This window comes from Oncorhynchus masou, chromosome 11 (assembly GCF_036934945.1).
Source record: "Oncorhynchus masou masou isolate Uvic2021 chromosome 11, UVic_Omas_1.1, whole genome shotgun sequence".
Taxonomy (NCBI): Eukaryota; Metazoa; Chordata; class Actinopteri; order Salmoniformes; family Salmonidae; genus Oncorhynchus; species Oncorhynchus masou.
In genome coordinates, this window is record NC_088222.1 from 14,687,164 (window position 1) to 14,706,388 (window position 19,225).

Here is a 19,225-nt window from a genome sequence, read left to right on the forward strand (position 1 = left end):
TGGATTGAAAGAATACAATCTTTGTGACAATACCTTTGTATACTTGGCACAGCCTTCAGGGATAGGTCAGCTATGCACTTGTCGTCGCTCCCACAGTCCACCAAAGGAATCTGAATGACGTGTGCATGGTTACAAGCAGTATGGAATAGACCATGTACAAGACAGTTCTATCAATGAAGCAGTCGAAAACTGCTTGCATGTACCTACATGTACATATTACTTCAATTACCACAACACCGGTGCCCCAGCACATTCACTCTGTACCGGTACCTCCTGTATATAGCCTCGCTACTGTTATTTACTGCTGCTCTTTAATTATTGTTATTCTTATCTCTTACTTTCTTTAAGGTATTTTCTTAAAACTGTGTTATCATCCTGTTCTACCACGGTGTTAACATCCTGTTCTACCACTGTGTTAACATCCTGTTCTACCACAGTGTTAACATCCTGTTCTACCACAGTGTTAACATCCTGTTCTACCACAGTGTTAACATCCTGTTCTACCACAGTGTTAACATCCTGTTCTACCACGGTGTTAACATCCTGTTCTACCACTGTGTTAACATCCTGTTCTACCACTGTGTTAACATCCTGTTCTACCACGGTGTTAACATCCTGTTCTACCACGGTGTTAACATCCTGTTCTACCACTGTGTTAACATCCTGTTCTACCACTGTGTTAACATCCTGTTCTACCACAGTGTTAACATCCTGTTCTACCACTGTGTTAACATCCTGTTCTACCACGGTGTTAACATCCTGTTCTACCACGGTGTTAACATCCTGTTCTACCACAGTGTTAACATCCTGTTCTACCACAGTGTTAACATCCTGTTCTACCACAGTGTTAACATCCTGTTCTACCACGGTGTTAACATCCTGTTCTACCACAGTGTTAACATCCTGTTCTACCACAGTGTTAACATCCTGTTCTACGGTGTTAACATCCTGTTCGGTGTTAACATCCTGTTCTACCACTGTGTTAACATCCTGTTCTTCCACGGTGTTAACATCCTGTTCTACCACAGTGTTAACATCCTGTTCTACCACGGTGTTAACATCCTGTTCTACCACGGTGTTAACATCCTGTTCTACCACTGTGTTAACATCCTGTTCTACCACGGTGTTAACATCCTGTTCTACCACAGTGTTAACATCCTGTTCTACCACAGTGTTAACATCCTGTTCTACCACAGTGTTAACATCCTGTTCTACCACAGTGTTAACATCCTGTTCTACCACAGTGTTAACATCCTGTTCTACCACAGTGTTAACATCCTGTTCTACCACGGTGTTAACATCCTGTTCTACCACAGTGTTAACATCCTGTTCTACCACTGTGTTAACATCCTGTTCTACCACGGTGTTAACATTCAGCCACATGTTTGTCTCCCTCTGTCCCTCTGCCAAACAACTCATTAAAACTATGTGTGTGGGAGCTGCACCATTGGAACTGGATAACAGTCTGTCAGTGTTTTAGAGCCTCTGATAGGAACTAGTGATGGATGGAGGACAGCCGTTGGAGAGAATATTCACCCTCTACAACGCTGGAAGGAGCCAGACTGTATGAGTATGCAAAGTACTGATTACTGACTCTGCTCACACAGCGCCTATTCACTGTTGCAATATACGATAGCTGAGGTTTAAAGTAAGGTAAGAAAATCAGATGTGTGCATGTACACACGTATTGTTAGCCAAGTAGGGCCTGTAGTGGCTAAAGAGGGAAGCAAGCCAAGGTATACAACATTCATGGAAAGCCAAAAGTTACTGGTGTGTGTGTGTGTGCTTGTGTGTTAAATCTGCCACATTGTGGTTCATTTTACCGTTTTATTGAGTGACGTTGGTAAGTCTCCATCCAGGACGGGGCCTGTGTCCTCAGCCAGACCAAACTCGAGGGAGATCATGATGGGGTCTCTGAAGTCCAGATTAGCCTGAGGAGATCATATCATTATATGAACAGTGTATCTACTGCACACTCTTAGCTGTACTTAGACAAGCGTTTTCTAACAGACAGAGTACTGTATCGTTTAAAAAAAAGCATTTTTATCAAACGTTAGTATTTCTCATCTTATGTACCAGTGGAGGCTCCTCAGAGGAGGAAGGGGAGGACCATCTTCCTCAGTGAATTTAATAAAAATAAAAATTGTAAAACATGAAAAAAGTTATCCTTTTAGATTAAACTACCCAAAATATAATCATATCACCAAATAACTGATTAAAACACAATATTTCGCATTGAAGGTCTGCCGTAGCCTCAGCAGCACTCTGTAGGGTCGCACCATGGTGTACCCGGATGACAGCTAGTTTCCATCCTCCTCTGGGTACATTGACTTCAATACAAAACCTAGGAGGCTCATGGTTCTCACACCCTTCCATAGACTTACACAGTAATTACGACAATTTCCGGAGGACGTGTTCCAGCCTATCAGAGCTCTTGCAGCATGAACTGACATGTTGTCCACCCAATCAAAGGATCAGATAATTAATCTTGTACTGAAAGCATAAGATACAGCTAGCTGGCACTGCAGTGTATAAAATGTGATGAGTAGATGGCTCAAAGAGAGAGAGACACAATAGTTGAACACTTTTGAACAAATTAATTTCTTCCAACATAAAGGCGAAGCAAGAGAGAAATAGAGAGAGTTTTAGTCAGTATTTTTCACTTTCAGTTTAATTTACAGTACTTAGCTGTATCAAACAGGCCTGGATAGGACTGCCTATTACGCCTCTCTCATATTGTGCTCTTATGGTGTAAATGTTCAGAGAATTATTGTGGAAAGGTAGAGATATAGGACTACAACAGAAAAGAGTAACGTTCATCTTGAAAAGTCCGAAAAGGGCTTATCCTGCAAGGAGGATGTGATCTGATATATATTATTCCCATTCCAAATGAGTTCCTTCTCCCGTGTCAAAGATTTAACATTCAATTAGTTTAGCCTACTGAAACACCCTGCTCAAACAGGGTGATGCTATGTTAGCTAGCTGGCTATGACTTTCCAACACAACACTGGAAGTCTTCCAAGTCAAGGTAATCTTTTGGTATTACTAATTTATTGCCACCAGGGCCCACCAGTGTAACTGCTTACTGACTGTACACTAAAGTTATTGCATGATTGTAGCAAGTTTACTAACACGTTAGTTATTTTAGATATACTGGCTATGACGTTACTTCAGCTTGATCAGGGGTGTATTCATTCCGCCAATTCTGATGAAAAACGTTTCTTGAACTGAAGCAAACGGAACAAAGCGTGGATAAACATACCTGCATTTGTCCAATAGAAACTCTTGTTTGCAACTGTTGGACTAATGTTTACACCCCATATCAGCTAGATGCAGGCAAGAGTGTGCAAGGTGGTATTGAATGACACTGTCTGTCACCTCAAATTTGTCTCTCGACCTGTGTGCACCTACGTCGTAAACTTTCGTTCATAGGCTCGGTTGTAGCAACCTCATGATGGGTATAGGAAAATTGAGTATCATGTAGCAGCCTAAACGTATCACTGTTACATTGAACTGGGGGAATGAAAAATGAATTACAGTCATCCAATATGTTGTCAAAGAAATAAGGCTATGCTCATGAAAAATGTTCTGTCCTCCCTTATCTTAAACGACACTGACCGCAACTGTTATGTACTGTAGGCTTCTGTATGCCGTGTCGCGAAATGTTTGTGTTCCTAGCTCCAACAGTGCAGTAGTTTTTAACAATACACAACGATACACATGTATAGTTGAAGTCGGAAGTTTACATACACAAATACATTTAAATTCAGTTTTTCACAATTCCTGACATTTAATCCTAATAAAAATTCCCTGTTTTAGGTCAGTTAGGATCACCACTTCATTTTAAGAATGCGAACTGTCAGAATAATAGTAGAGAGAATGATTTCTTTCAACTTTTATTTCTTTCATCACATTCCCAGTGGGTCAGAAGTTTACATACACTCAAATAGTATTTGGTGGCATTGCCTTTAAACTGTTGAACTTGGGTCAAACGTTTCGGGCAGTCTTCCACAAGCTTCCCACAATAAATTGGGTGAATTTTGGCCCATTCCATCTGACAGAGCTGGTGTAACTGAGTCAGGTTTGTAGGCCTCCTTGCTCGCACACACCTTTTCAGTTCTGCCCACAACTTTCAGTTCTGCCCACAAGGATTGAGGTCAGTGCTTTGTGATGGCCACTCCAATACCTTGACTTTGTTGTCCTTAAGCCAATTTGCCACAACTTTGGAAGTATGCTTGGGGTCATTGTCCATTTGGAAGACCCATTTGCGACCAAGCTTTAACTTCCTGACTGATGTCTTGAGATATTGCTTCAGTATATTCACATAATTTTCCTTCCTCGGGATGCCATTTATTTTGTGAAGTGCACTAGTCCCTCCTGCAGCAAATCACACCCAAAATGATGCTGCCACCCCCGTGCATCACGGTTGGGATGGTGTTCTTCGGCTTGCAAGCTTCCAAACATAACGATGGTCATTATGGCCAAACAGTTCTATTTTTGTTTCATCAGACAAGAGGACGTTTCTCCAAAAAGTACTATATTTGTCCGCATGTGCAGTTGCAAACCATAGTCTGGCTTATTTTATCAAGATTTTGGAGCAGTGGCTTCTTCCTTGCTGAGCGGCCTTTCAGGTTATGTCGATATAGGACTTGTTTTACTGTGGATATATACTTTTGCCTGTTTCCTCCAGCATCTTCAGAAGGTCCTTTACTGTTGTTCTGGGATTGATTTGTACTTTTCGCACCAAAGTACGTTCATCTCTAGGAGACAGACCGCGTCTCCTTCCTGAGCGGTATAACGGCTGCGTGTTCCCATGGTGTTAATACATGCGTACTATTGTTTGTACAGATGAACGTGGTACCTTCAGGATAAAGGATGAACCAGACTTGTGGAGGTCTACAATTTTTGGGGGCTGAATTCTTTTGATTTTCCTATGATGTCAAGCAAAGAGGCACTGAGTTTGAAGGTCGGCCTTGAAATACATCCACAGATGCACCTCCAATTGACTCAAATTATGTCAATTAGCCTATCAGAAGCTTCTAAAGCAATGACATAATTTTCTGGAATTTTCCAAACTGTTTAAAGGCACAGTCAACTTAGTGTATGTAAACTTCTGACCCACTGGAATTGCAATACAGTGAATTATAAGGGAAATAGTCTGTAAACAATTGTTGTAAAAATGACTTGTGTCATGCACAAAGTAGATGTCCTAACTTGCCAAAAACTATAGATTGTTACAAGAAATTTGTGGAGTGGTTGAAAAACGAGTTTTAATGACTCCATCCTAAGTGTATGTAAACTTCCGACTTCAACTGTATCTACACCCGTATTGTTATCAGTAGTCCCTCTGGATTATGAGGGCTGCATGTCAGTTAGTTCTCCTCCCGGGAGGACAATGTGGGTTATGTGTGTCCCTATCAGACAGCAGAAAGCATCTATGTTCCAGTTGGGATGGACAGCATGTGATCTGTCTGGCCACATGGTGACCAGATCACTAGGGGATATCGCCACTGGAATGCATTGTGAATGCACCCCCCCCCCCCAACCGTATACCAGCTCTCTCTCTCTCTCTCTCTCTCTCTCGCTCTCTCTCTCTCGCTCTCTCTTTCTCTCTCTCTCTCTCTACTCCTCTATTTTGTTTCTCTTTCCAACTACTCTCCTCTCTTCACCCCCCCTCTCTCTCTCTCAGAGGTACTGGGGGTGGTTAACCAGTCCTCTCTCTCTCCCTCTCTCTCTCTCTCTCTCTCTCTCTCTCTCTCTCTCGCTCTCTCTTTCTCTCTCTCTCTCTCCCTTTCTCAGAGGTACTGGGGGTGGTTAACCAGTCCTCCCCCTCTCTCTCTCTCTCCCTTTCTCAGAGGTACTGGGGGTGGTTAACCAGTCCTCCCTTTCTCTCTCTCTCTCTCTCTCTCTCTCTCTCTCTCTCTCTCTCTCTCTCTCTCTCTCTCTCTCTCAGAGGTACTGGGGGTGGTTAACAAGTCCCCCCTCTCTCTCTCCCTTCCTTTCTCAGAGGTACTGGGGGTGGTTAACCAGTCATTGTCGTGCATTATCTCTCTGGTTCTGGTTCCCATTACAGTCAAAGTCTTCTGTTTTATTATACCTCTGTCCCTTTCATCTGTATCCTCAATAAAACCTTATATTGTACTGCTATTTGCTACAAAACAATCAATGTAATGTGAATCGATTTCTAGGCCTCTTTTAAGCCGAATACTTGTATCTACAGTAATGGGCCTTTTGGGAAAGGGGTTGTTTTATTGGAGATGCTTTTCCTTTGGTCAAGGGAAGGAGATCTGTCTCCACTTTCATGTTAAGAGCTTTCCTACCATGAATCAATACCAGAGCAACTTGGCCTCCTACTGTACGTCCATCCAACACATTCACTGGCCAGTCTACTGAGATACTAATAGCTATTTAGCCTGGCTTTATGCTGTCTTGCCTATCAACCCTATGGTCATTGTCATGCCAAACATAAGAGTTGGCTATACAGCACAAACCAATCTGGGGCCATGCTTTCTCTGATGCAATCATAATGAAAATGAAACCCATATCCCCTCTCCGGTTCGAACTCTGGGGCCAGTAACACATTCAACTGTTCTACTAGTATGTAAGAGAGTTTTCCTATGGGGCCGTTCTCTCGCTTGCTCTCTCTCTCTTTCTCTCTGTCTCTCTCTGCCTCTCTATGCTTCTCATGTATCTCTCTCTCTCTCTCTGTCTGTCTCTCACCCTCCTCTCTTCCTCTCTCTCTCCGCCCCCTCTCTATCTCACCCTCCTCTCTTCCTCTCTCTCTCCCCCCCTCTCTATCTCACCCTCCTCTCTTCCTCTCTCCATGTTGACCAGGCTGATTGAGGAATGATTTACTTGCCTTCATGGCAAAGGAATGTTCCAGACACAGAGCATCTATGATGTTGGCGGTGACTTGGACCTTCCTCTCACTCTTCTCGTCAGGGTTGACAAACGCTGCCCTCGACTTTGCCCTCAGAGAGTCCAGAGTCAGGTTGTACTTAATGGCTGAAACACAACAAACACCAAAGCTGGTAAGTTTCCCATAATTCCCAGGTTTTCCAGAAATCCTGGAGAAAAGACTGTCTGGTTTACAGTTGATATTTTCCTCCTTTAGTAGATGCTCTTATCCAGAGTCAGTTACAATCATTGCATTTAATTGCAGTGTTTACACTGTAAACATGCAAACATACTGGAAGTGTTTATCAGACTCTCACCTGTGCCCAAGTTAGTGTGGTCCTTCTCAGACTTGACACTGTAGCTAAAGCAGACCCTGGTCTTCACACACACGGTGGCTCTCTCACCCAGCACACAGTCTTCAGAGGGCTGCTGTAGGTTGATCTTGTTTGGGTCAAAGGTCATGTTGGCATAAAGCTCAGCAACATCCTTGGACCTGGATGACAAACAACAGAAATTCAGAAACTTGTAACTGGCATATGAAACTGTTACAATAATCAATGAACTGAGAATGAAACAATTATTATTATTTTTTTTATCTACAAAAATATAAAGAGGAGAAGCCAAAATGATATAGCTATAGTTCTTTATACAGTAAACCTCAAAATCGAATTAAAAGCACCTTATTAATTTATAATGTAAAGATGTGTGCAAGCCCTCTATAAACCACGTTGACGACCATGGCGGCTCTACAAAAGGATCCATAGCCAAGTTATACATTGCATTCGGAAAGTATTCAGACCCCTTGAATTAATCCATATTTTGTTACATTACAGCCTTATTCTAAAATGGATTAAATCAAGAGCCCAGGAGGAAGGGCTGCCAAATCATGTTTTAAGAGCTTTGCCTCCTGGGAGTTGGAGTTTTTCCACATAGCCCTGGTCGGCCTTGGTCAGCTAGGCCTGTTCCAGCTGAAACTGAGTGGGCGGATCCCTGGCTGGGGTCCCTGTGGTATGAAATGTTGGCTCAACTCCAGAAGAGAAGAGAAAGAGAGGACAGGACAGGACAGGCTCCATGAGAGAAGAGGAGGAACAGGGGTTTGAACAAGGAGAGGAAGGTGTTGTTGGTTCAAATCCTGAAAGGGACACAGCTGTATAAACCAAAGTGACAGTCTTTGATAGATGCGATAATGTTATAATAATACAGTTTTGTGAGATGATATTTGAGGTTACTGCTATTAATAATAGTTGAAGTGGAGTGTGTGTGTGTGCGTGAATGTGTGTGTGGGTGCATGTGTGTGTTTGATACTGAACGCTGAGGCACTAAACACTCACCAGAACAGAGAAGCCCCTCCCAGCCCTCCGATGGTAATGTCTATAATTCCGTCTCCATTCAGATCCATGACTCCGTGGATCGACTGGCCAAAGAACTTAGTCTTCACCCCGTCTCCAGGGCCTGGGATACGCTGAAACCACACCAACACACACATTCAGAAGGCTAACATTAACGACTCTCACTTTTACTGTATACTCTTAATACTGTAATATTGTAATCTTACTGTAATTTACTGTAATCTTACTGTAATATTACTGTAGAATAGTCCGAGAACACATGGTCTTGTCTTTCTTTACCTGCACATATTTTTCCTTGATGGTCTTCTTGGCTCCATGGTAGACGTAGACTGCCCCTTTGTGGTCGTTCTCCAGTGGCGCCCCGATGGCCACGTCCCGGTTCCCGTCCAGGTCTAGGTCACTGACCTCTGCGATGGCGGTGCCGAAACGGGCGCCACACGGGCCGTTGGTGTTGACGATGGTGCAACCGTTGGAGTGGGCCGAGGTACAACACGCCTGGTTGTCTGGCTTCAGCGTGGTCTGGTGCTCAAATAGGCCCTTCTAGGTAGGAAGGGAGGGAGATGGAGAGACAGAGCGGGGGGGATAGAGAGATGTTGAGTAACAGATAGATAGTTACATTAATTATATGACTGTTTGAACATTATTTACTACCTGTCCCAGACCTGCTGTTTTCAACTGTCTAGAGACAGCAGCGGTAGAGATACTCTTAATGATCGGCTATGAAAAGCCAACTGACATTTACTCCTGAGGTGCTGACTTGTTGCACCCTCGACAACTACTGTGATTATTATTATTTGACCCTGCTGGTCATCTATGAACATTTGAACATCTTGGCCATGTACTGTTATAATCTCCACTGGCCACCCCTCATAGCCTGGTTTCTCTCTAGGTTTCTTCCTAGGTTCTGGCCTTTCTAGGGAGTATTTCCTAGCCACCATGCTTCTACACCTGCATTGCTTGATGTTTGGGGTTTTAGGCTAGGTTTCTGTACCACACTTTGAGTTATCAGCTGATGTAAGAAGGGCTTTATAAATACATTTGACTGATTGATTGATGAATCAGGTCAACTACACACACAGTACACCACACACCTCATTGAGTTTGTAGACATACACCTGTCCCTGTTCCTCCCTCTCTGGGCCCATGAACATAGGAGCTCCCACCAGCAGGATGTCTGTGTAGGAGTCCTGGTCAACATCCACTGTCTGGAGCACGCTGCCAAAGTAGGAGCCAATCTACAGGAGATAAACAGAGGTCAAAGTAGGAGACAATCTACAGGAGATAAACAGAGGTCAAAGTAGGAGACAATCTACAGGAGACAGACAGAGGTCAACGTAGGAGACAATCTACAGGAGATAAACAGAGGTCAAAGTAGGAGACAATCTACAGGACATAAAACAGAGTTCAAAGTAAGAGACAATCTACAGGAGACAGACAGAGGTCACACTACGTTATAATCACTCAGCCTGAAATAGAAACGTGGCAGGAGCTCATGCTTTAATTTAATGAAGCTATAATGTCAGAGGGGATGTGGTATATGGTATATACACTGAGTGTACAAAACATTAGAACACCTGCTCTTTCCATAAACCAGGTGCAACTCAATATTAGGAAGGTGTTCCTAATGTTTGGTATACTCAGTGTGTATACGATGCAACGTGGAAGCAATCAAATGTATTTATGAAGCACTTTTTACTTCAGCCAATGTCTATACAGTGCTATACAGAAACACAGCCTAAAACCCCAAACAGGAAGCAATGCAGATGTAGAAGAGCGGTGGCTTGGAAAAACTCCCAAGAAAGGCCGGAACCTAAGAGGAAACCAGGCTCTGAGGGGTGGCCAGTCCTCTTCTGGAGTGCCTGGACACAGCCCTTAGCCATGGTATGTTGTCTCATATACCACAGTTTTAAGCCACTCAGCATCCAGGGCTTGAACAACCCAGTTTATAATTTAACTAGGCAAGTCAGTTAAGTTAATTCTTATTTACAATGACCCCAGCCAAACCTGGACAACACTGGGCCAATTGTGCACTGCTCTATGGGACTCCAAATCACAGCCAGATGTGATACAACCTAGATTTGAAACAGGGACTATAGTGACACCTCTTGCACTGAGATACAGTGCCTTAGACCACTGCACCACTCAGGAGCCCACTATAATCTTAACCTCTACTGAATCTCAAACTAAAGTAGAAACACGGTATGAGCTCATGCCTTGACATCAGGGACCTAATCTGAATTTTATGCTTTCAAATACAATTAGGGACCTAATTGCAGTATTTCAGTGCATTTCTATCTAATGTATACGAATTATGTCCTCAACCAGTTTGTGTCGCGTTGGTTACAGAATGTATAGTCTCTTCCCACACTGCGGTGTCTAACCTTAACCCATGAGTTTGGCAAAGCAACCTACATAATGTAAAGATGTGTATTATGATGATGGTGGAAGATTGATGAATGACAACGGAACACACCTGCTCTCCTTTCAGTACTTGTGTGACTGTGATGATTTCCCCATCCAGTTTGTAGACGATGACTCTGCCTGTGTGGTTGTACCGCGGTGCTCCTGTGATGTATAATTCACCATTAGGGGTTGATGCTGACTGTACGGCATAACCTGCAGGGAGGGCAGACACACACACATATTAGAGCAGTTCATGATCGCAGCTTAAGGACAGAGCATGTCCCTATTAGTGGGTTATTTTAGTACGTCTTCCTCCTGGTATTAGTTCACTTTAGTCTCATTGTTAAGAGGATGTGACCTTGGGACTATAAGGTTCTATGTGCGCAAAGCATAGTTCTGAGATATTGAGCATATATGTTTTCACATACCAGATCTCAGAACTGTTTTGTAGTGAATTATTTTTTCTTAACCCATTAAGGCACTCACCTAAAGTGCAGAGTATCAAAATCCTGAGACATTTGTAAATCTGTTTTTTTTTGGGGGGGGGGGGGGTGTAATCGCAGATAGATCCTTATGGCTCTGAAATGTCAATCTGGGTTGAGCCATATGGTTCTATTTGATACTTCTGAATTAGACATGTCTGTTTTCAAGAAAACTGTAGCTATTTGAATAAAGAAATGATAGAATAACACTATTTTACCACGATAGAGTCAGAACACATCATCGAATACATAAATAAATGCATTATGATCATCTGACAAATTACTGTTATCACTGAACAACGATGTGACAACAGGGAGATGGCAAAGACATGTTCTGATTGGCCCGTCTGTATTTGTTCAGGCTTGTGATTGGATTGCAGATAAAAACTTATAGCGCCAAGTTCAAATGGGTTTATGCAGACAGAACTTTCTAGTAAAAAAATATTTTATCTTAAAATGTACTTTAAAAAATCTAACTCCACAGTTATGAAGAAGCATCTCAAGATCAATTATAGGTGACTAACACATTTTTTGCCAATCTTATAGTCCCAAGGTCTCGAGGAAGCAGTAAAACATTGAAGAACAGAGAGGAGTGTGTGTGTGTGTGTGTGTGTGTGTGTGTGTGTGTGTGTGTGTGTGTGTGTGTGTGTGTGTGTGTGTGTGTGTGTGTGTGTGTGTGTGTGTGTGTGTGTGTGTGTGTGTGTGTGTGTGTGTGTGTGTGTGTGTGTGTGTGTGGCGTGTGTGTGTGTGTCACAGTGTCTGTGTGTCACAGTGTGTGTGTGGTTCATTCTCTGAGCACTGTACCGAAGAGTTTTTAATGATCTGCTGTAACTCTGCCAGTGTTTGAGTTTGTCTGAAACGAACAATCACACAGATTGTTCTCGATGACACTTTTATTAAATCATATTATTCTTGAATCCCTCACAGAATCCCTCATCTTCACTGTGGTCCAATGCCCCTTGTGCCCTCTACTGTTGGTCAGGTGTATTTATTTGAATGATAGGTATGATGTGCAATGAATAGATTGCATATTAAGTTCGAAATGTGAAATGAATATGGTTGTTTTCTAAGGTTAGGGAGAAATGCAGTGAATAGTGCCACTTTTTAGGACATCAATATAAATTAATGTATTTATTTTAATTTTGTCTGTGTGTGGTTCATTCTCTGAGCACTGCGAAGAGTTTTTAATGTCTGGTCTGGACTGATATGTACTTGAATTCACACATCCACTGTGGTGCCCTGCCAGGCAGGTGTATTTATTTGAATGATAGGTATGATGTGCAATGAATAGATTGCATATTAAGCATGTCTGGTCTGGACTAGGACATCAATATAAATAATGTATTTATTTTATTTTGTCCCACGTGCCCTGACTAGTGCCCTGCCAGGCTGTGTGTGTGCGCATGTCTGGTCTGGACTGATATGTACGTGCCCTGCAGTGCTGATTCTTGTGTGTGTGCGCATGTCCCTGCCAGGCTGTGTGTGTGTGCGCATGTCTGGTCTGGACTGATATGTACTTACCCACGTGCCCTGCCAGGCTGTGTGTGCGTGCGCATGTCTGGTCTGGACTGATATGTACTTACCCACATACTCCGCCAGGCTCTCCTTCCTTTCATCCAGGGGGTCTTGGAAGTCTGCGTTTAGAGGAACCACGGTACCCCGGTTGGTATGCATCACTACTGTCCCGTTCCACTCATACGCCCCCACAGCACCCAGCATCACACCCTCCTACGAAAGAGAGAATTTGTGAATTAATCAATGAATGCCTTTTTATTTAAGAAATGTAAAATACATACTGCGTAGCCGCACATGTGAGTACAACAATAAAGTCAGATAAGACAACTTATTTCCATTGTGGTCCTCGTCATTCTGTTGCCTGTCTAATAACAAGTGCATAGAGATACTAGGCAGCTCATCTCCTGTCTCCTGTCTTCTGTGACAGCATTGGCAGCGCCATTGAGGGCCTCTATCCAACTCTATGGGACAGCTATGCTACAGCACAGGAAACATGAAGAGATCCCACAGGAAGTGGAAAAGTCTTAGTGGAGCAGAGCTAAATGGGTCCAGAGTCACAATACGCCGTGTCAAGAAGACTCTGTTGCAGTAGATACAGGGTAAAGTATTTCACAAGAGGGAGATGTTCTTTGAGTGTGAGTGAGACTGGGGTTGGACACAGGGCTTACGATAAGTGCAATGGGATCTTTAGTGACCACAGAGATTCAGGACACCCATTTAACATCCCATCTGAAAGACAGCACCCTACCCAGGGCACCGTCCCCAATCACTGGCCTGGGGCATTGGGATTTTTTTCTAGACCAGAGGAAAGAGTGCCTCCTACCGGCCCTCCAACACCACTTCCAGCAGCATCTGGTCTCCCATCCAGGGACCAACCTTGCTTAACTTCAGAGGCAAGCCAGCAGTGGGATGCAGGGTGGTATGCTGCTGGCCCTGTATGTCTGGGTCTATAAACATTGCGTAAGTGATATGAGGCATGGGCAGGGGAGGAGAATGCAGGGGAGGAAAGGTCAGGAACCCTGATACAGCTTCAGCTGGGAGTGACAGTGTTTATACTAGGTGACGTAGGAGGGGGGGAAGTGAGAGAGACAGAAACAGGGAGGAAGAGAGGGGGAGAGAGAGAGAAAGAGGGAGAGAGACAGGGGGAGACAGAGGGAGATAGATAGAGCCAGAGGGAGAAAAAGAGAGAGAGAGCGACGCTGACTCAGGAGGACTGGAGGAGAACATGTTTGCTCACACTGATGTTTGGACATCCTTTCACAGAAAATACCTATATTTTTTAGTTCTTCCCTCTCTTCCCCCATAGCACAGCACAGGTCTCTATGGGCTGAGAGAGAAAAGAGGGTCCTTACATCTCCAGAACATTTGTTGGATCCCAGTGAAACAGGGATAGATGAGATGATGAATGACAGATAACACAACACACACCATCATTCTGTACCGTATCTGACTGGGGCGATCAGTGGTCAGTCACACATTCACAAACATGTAATCTCCTATAAACTGATCCCCATGGTAATATGCTGCACCCTTTAGCCCAGTTGACAAGTAGGAGTTATTACACTATTAAAATAAAGTATTTTGAAATAAAAAATAAAATAAAAAAAATTGTGGAACTATTGCCTCCGGGTGTTTTGGTTTTTGGGAAAGAAGAGTTGCATATTTTAAAACCCTTTTTCTTTTAACAGTGTAGGGCAGTGGAGTGCAGGGGTGGAAACAGGAGAAGAGGTGTGGGCACTGAAACTATCCTGGATTACAGTTAGAGTTAGTATGAGTTAGTTAGTAGGACAGAGAAAAGGAAAGCAGAGATAGAAACAGACTTACTTTAGAGGTGTGGGCACTAAATCCAGCCTGGGACATCTCCATCTCAAAAGACGAGGTGTAGTTACCTGACGTTGCTGTGGAAAGGACATTCACATTGATCGGTTATTACATTATTACATGGTCTTGTTATCACAATGGGTATTAAATACCATGTAGAGATTATATGAATCTGGTCAATTTCTCTGATCAATTTCACCAGTATTTAGATCTGTAGCGAGGAGGAAATCTTGAGTAGAGGTTAGCGTTGCTACTGCCTTCCTGAGGCTTCAAGTACTGTCGCCCTGACCCAGAAATGCCTTAGCTTTTTGGGTCAGTAGTATTGATGGTGCTTATTGAATGATGATCTGCTATAGTGAGTAGGTGAGAATAAACACTGCCATTTCTATCACCGAGTTCAAACAGAACGTGATTAATGAGGGAGTCATCCTACCCTCCAAGGCAAAGATCCTGCTGCCCAGAGCGTCTACGATGTTCAGCAAGGCAAACTCATCCGACACGTTGAAGAAGTGATCTCCCACAGGATTGCTGGAGATCGACTGGATCTCCTCAATGAATTTCTTCACCTCCTTGATGCTTCTGTTGTTCCTGTTGTAATCACCAAGCACCTAAAAAAAAATATTTATGTTTTATTTATCTAAACCTTTATTTATTTATTTATCCTACATTTTCAATGACGATATCAAGTCTGAGAAACAGTACTTAATATATACTGAGTATACAAAACATTAAGAACACCTGCTCTTTCCATGACATGACAGACTGACCAGGTGAATCCAGATGAAAGCTATGATCGCTATGACATGACAGACTGACCAGGTGAATCCAGGTGAAAGCTATGATCGCTATGACATGACAGACTGACCAGGTGAATCCAGGTGAAAGCTATGATCGCTATGACATGACAGACTGACCAGGTGAATCCAGGTGAAAGCTATGATCGCTATGATATGACAGACTGACCAGGTGAATCCAGGTGAAAGCTATGATCGCTATGACATGACAGACTGACCAGGTGAATCCAGGTGAAAGCTATGATCGCTATGACATGACAGACTGACCAGGTGAATCCAGGTGAAAGCTATGATCGCTATGACATGACAGACTGACCAGGTGAATCCAGGTGAAAGCTATGATCGCTATGACATGACAGACTGACCAGGTGAATCCTATGAGATGAAAGCTAGGTGATCGCTATGACATGACAGACTGACCAGATGAATCCAGGTGAAAGCTATGATCGCTATGACATGACAGACTGACCAGGTGAATCCAGGTGAAAGCTATGATCGCTATGACATGACAGACTGACCAGGTGAATCCAGATGAAAGCTATGATCGCTATGACATGACAGACTGACCAGGTGAATCCAGATGAAAGCTATGATCGCTATGACATGACAGACTGACCAGGTGAATCCAGATGAAAGCTATGATCGCTATGACATGACAGACTAACCAGGTGAATCCAGGTGAAAGCTATGATCGCTATGACATGACAGACTGACCAGATGAATCCAGGTGAAAGCTATGATCGCTATGACATGACAGACTGACCAGGTGAATCCAGGTGAAAGCTATGATCGCTATGACATGACAGACTGACCAGGTGAATCCAGGTGAAAGCTATGATCGCTATGACATGACAGACTAACCAGGTGAATCCAGGTGAAAGCTATGATCGCTATGACATGACAGACTGACCAGGTGAATCCAGGTGAAAGCTATGATCGCTATGACATGACAGACTGACCAGGTGAATCCAGGTGAAAGCTATGATCGCTATGACATGACAGACTGACCAAGTGAATCATGATGAAAGCTATGATCGCTTATTGATGTCACTTGTTAAATCCACCAATCAGTGTAGATGAAGGGAAGGAGGCGGGTTAAAGAAGGATTTCTTAGCCTTGAGACAACATGTGTGCCAATCAGAGGGTGAATGGGCAAGACAAAATATTTAAGTGTCTTTTAACAAGGTATGGTATTTTTTATTTTATTTAACCTTTATTTAACTAGGCAAGTCAGTTAAGAACAAATTCTTATTTACAATGACGGTCTACACCTGCCAAACCCGGAAAACGCTGAGCCAATTGTGTGCCGCCCTATGGGACTCCCAATCATGACCGGTTGTGATACAGTCAGGATTCAAACCAGGGTGTATGTAGTGATGCCTCTAGCACTGAGATGCAGTTCCTTAGACCGCTGCGCTACTCGGGAGCCCACTCAGGTATAAGGTGCCATTCGCACCAGTTTGTGTCAAGAACTGAAACGCTGCTGTTTTTCACGCTCAACAGTCTCCTGTGTGTATCAAGAATGGTCCACCACCCAAAGGACATCCAGCCAACTTGACCCAACTTTGGGAAGCATTGGAGTCAACATGGGCCAGTATTCCTGTGGAACACTTGTAGAGTCCATGCCCTGATGAACTGAGGCTGCTCTGAGGGCAAAAGGAGAGGGGTGCTACTCAATATTAGGAAGCGGTTCCTAATGTTTGGTATACTCAGTGTACAGAATGTGGTCCATGTAAGAAACAGAACCTGCACCCATAACCCTGGTCCTGCCTCGGCTGGAAAATTCCCAGTTAGTTATTCTCTCCTGATTCCAAGAAGCCTCCAACCAGGATTTCTGGAAAACTTGGGCATTTTGGGAAAGTTGTGCAACCCTTATTCTGCCTGCACCAAGCTAGCGAACCATCTAACCTAGGTGATGGATTGTGTGTTTATTTGAAGTATGTGAAAGGAGCTGGATGTGAGCTTGTCCTGACTACAAGGTCTGTTACAGCTCTGCTCTCACTGAGGTGAGGAATACGATGGATGAGGTATTGTGGTTATTGAGGTATTATGGCCTTACACTTTTGAGATGGCCTCATACTCACAGCGATACCGAACCTCTCGATATCGTCCTCCTCACATTCTTTGATGACCTTGTCGAGGTTATAAAAGTCATGTGACTCTCCGTCCGTCACAATTATCATGACCTTCTTGACACCCGGCCGCGCCCCTCGCTCCACAGTGAAGGCCTCTTTCCTTAAGGGACAACAGGGTCGATCAGAGGTCAAATGTCAAAGGTCATGGCATAAGTAGTGACATCCCTGTGATCATGAGTAACACAAAGGAAAGAGTGTGTTTCCGCGTTCAGGACACACAAACCATTAGGCATGAGAATATTTAATTTAATTGTATCTCTATGAAGCAAACACCCATTCATTCTAGACATTAAGAGAGAGCAACACCTTGAAAGTACTTCATTAATTTTCACTCACTTCACACACTGTACATGAAATAGACATGCGTAATTAAATGATAGGAACATTCAAATCAGCTGAACTCAATTCAATTAAGTCGAATTGAAATAAATTGAGCAGGACAAAACTGTACCAGACACCCCTGGTTTACTGTTGTACTGTACCTTGCAGTGTCAATTCCCAGGGCGGTCATAGTCTTGAAACCTGTTTGCTGGGGAAGTTTCGCCACTTTGGCCAGGAGGGATTGAGTGGTATCAAACTGGCTGAGGTTGACATTGTGAGTGACTTTCTCTCCATACGACACAATGCCCACCTGGAACAGAAATCTTATATTCAGACAGACTGGCACTTACTCAAATACTCATCTCATCTTACTCACTCTCGTCACTTCAACCTCCTTCACCCTCATCTCACTCTTTCCAATTCAACCTCCTTTACCCTAATCTCACTCTCTTCTCTTCAACCTCATTTCACTCTCTCTAATTCAACCTCCTTTACCCTCATCTCACTCTCTTCCCTTCAACCTCATCTCACTCTTTCCAATTCATCCTCCTTTACCCTCATTTCACTCTCTCTAATTCAACCTCCTTTACCCTCATCTCACTCTCTCTAATTCAACCTCCTTTACCCTCAATTCACTCTCTCTAATTCAACCTCCTTTACCCTCATCTCACTCTCTCTAATTCAACCTCCTTTACCCTCATCTCACTCTCTCTAATTCAACCTCCTTTATTCTCATCTCACTCTCTTCCCTTCAACCTCCTTTACCCTCATCTCACTCTCTCTAATTCAACCTCCTTTATTCTCATCTCACTCTCTTCCCTTCAACCTCCTTTACCCTCATCTCACTTTCCTCCCTTCAACCTCCTTTACCCTCATCTCACTCTCTTCCCTTCAACCTCCTTTACCCTCATTTCACTCTCGTCCCTTCAACCTCCTTCACCCTCATCTCACTCTTCCCTTCAACCTCCTTCACCCTCATCTCACTCTTCCCTTCAACCTCCTTTATTCTCATCTCACTCTCTTCCCTTCAACCTCCTTTACCCTCATCTCACTCTTTCCAATTCAACCTCCTTTACCCTCATCTCACTCTCTCTAATTCAACCTCCTTTACCCTCATCTCACTCTCTCTAATTCAACCTCCTTTACCCTCATTTCACTCTCTCTAATTCAACCTCCTTTACCCTCATCTCACTCTCTCTAATTCAACCTCCTTTACCCTCATCTCACTCTCTCTAATTCAACCTCCTTTATTCTCATCTCACTCTCTTCCCTTCAACCTCCTTTACCCTCATCTCACTCTCTCTAATTCAACCTCCTTTATTCTCATCTCACTCTCTTCCCTTCAACCTCCTTTACCCTCATCTCACTTTCCTCCCTTCAACCTCCTTTACCCTCATCTCACTCTCTTCCCTTCAACCTCCTTTACCCTCATTTCACTCTCGTCCCTTCAACCTCCTTCACCCTCATCTCACTCTTCCCTTCAACCTCCTTCACCCTCATCTCACTCT

At 43.5% G+C, this 19,225-nt stretch overlaps 1 protein-coding gene across 2 annotated transcripts in view; it reads right to left on the bottom strand.

Annotated features, from left to right (window-relative positions):
• Nucleotides 1–19,225, bottom strand: part of itga1 (integrin, alpha 1) — a 95,679-nt gene that overhangs the window by 10,167 nt on the left and 66,287 nt on the right. The window contains exons 7-19 of one of the 2 annotated variants that reach the window (XM_064977484.1): nucleotides 17,879–18,027; nucleotides 17,346–17,496; nucleotides 14,901–15,075; nucleotides 14,471–14,544; nucleotides 12,715–12,859; nucleotides 10,720–10,862; nucleotides 9,338–9,481; nucleotides 8,526–8,783; nucleotides 8,229–8,359; nucleotides 7,215–7,390; nucleotides 6,860–7,005; nucleotides 1,824–1,931; nucleotides 34–110 (exon numbers count right to left, since the gene is read on the bottom strand). In XM_064977484.1, coding sequence (XP_064833556.1) covers nucleotides 34–110; nucleotides 1,824–1,931; nucleotides 6,860–7,005; nucleotides 7,215–7,390; nucleotides 8,229–8,359; nucleotides 8,526–8,783; nucleotides 9,338–9,481; nucleotides 10,720–10,862; nucleotides 12,715–12,859; nucleotides 14,471–14,544; nucleotides 14,901–15,075; nucleotides 17,346–17,496; nucleotides 17,879–18,027 — 1,877 coding nt within the window. Of the gene's footprint in view, nucleotides 1–33; nucleotides 111–1,823; nucleotides 1,932–6,859; nucleotides 7,006–7,214; nucleotides 7,391–8,228; nucleotides 8,360–8,525; nucleotides 8,787–9,337; nucleotides 9,482–10,719; nucleotides 10,863–12,714; nucleotides 12,860–14,470; nucleotides 14,545–14,900; nucleotides 15,076–17,345; nucleotides 17,497–17,878; nucleotides 18,028–19,225 lie in introns of both variants that reach the window. The other variant, XM_064977483.1, reaches the window with a different exon arrangement.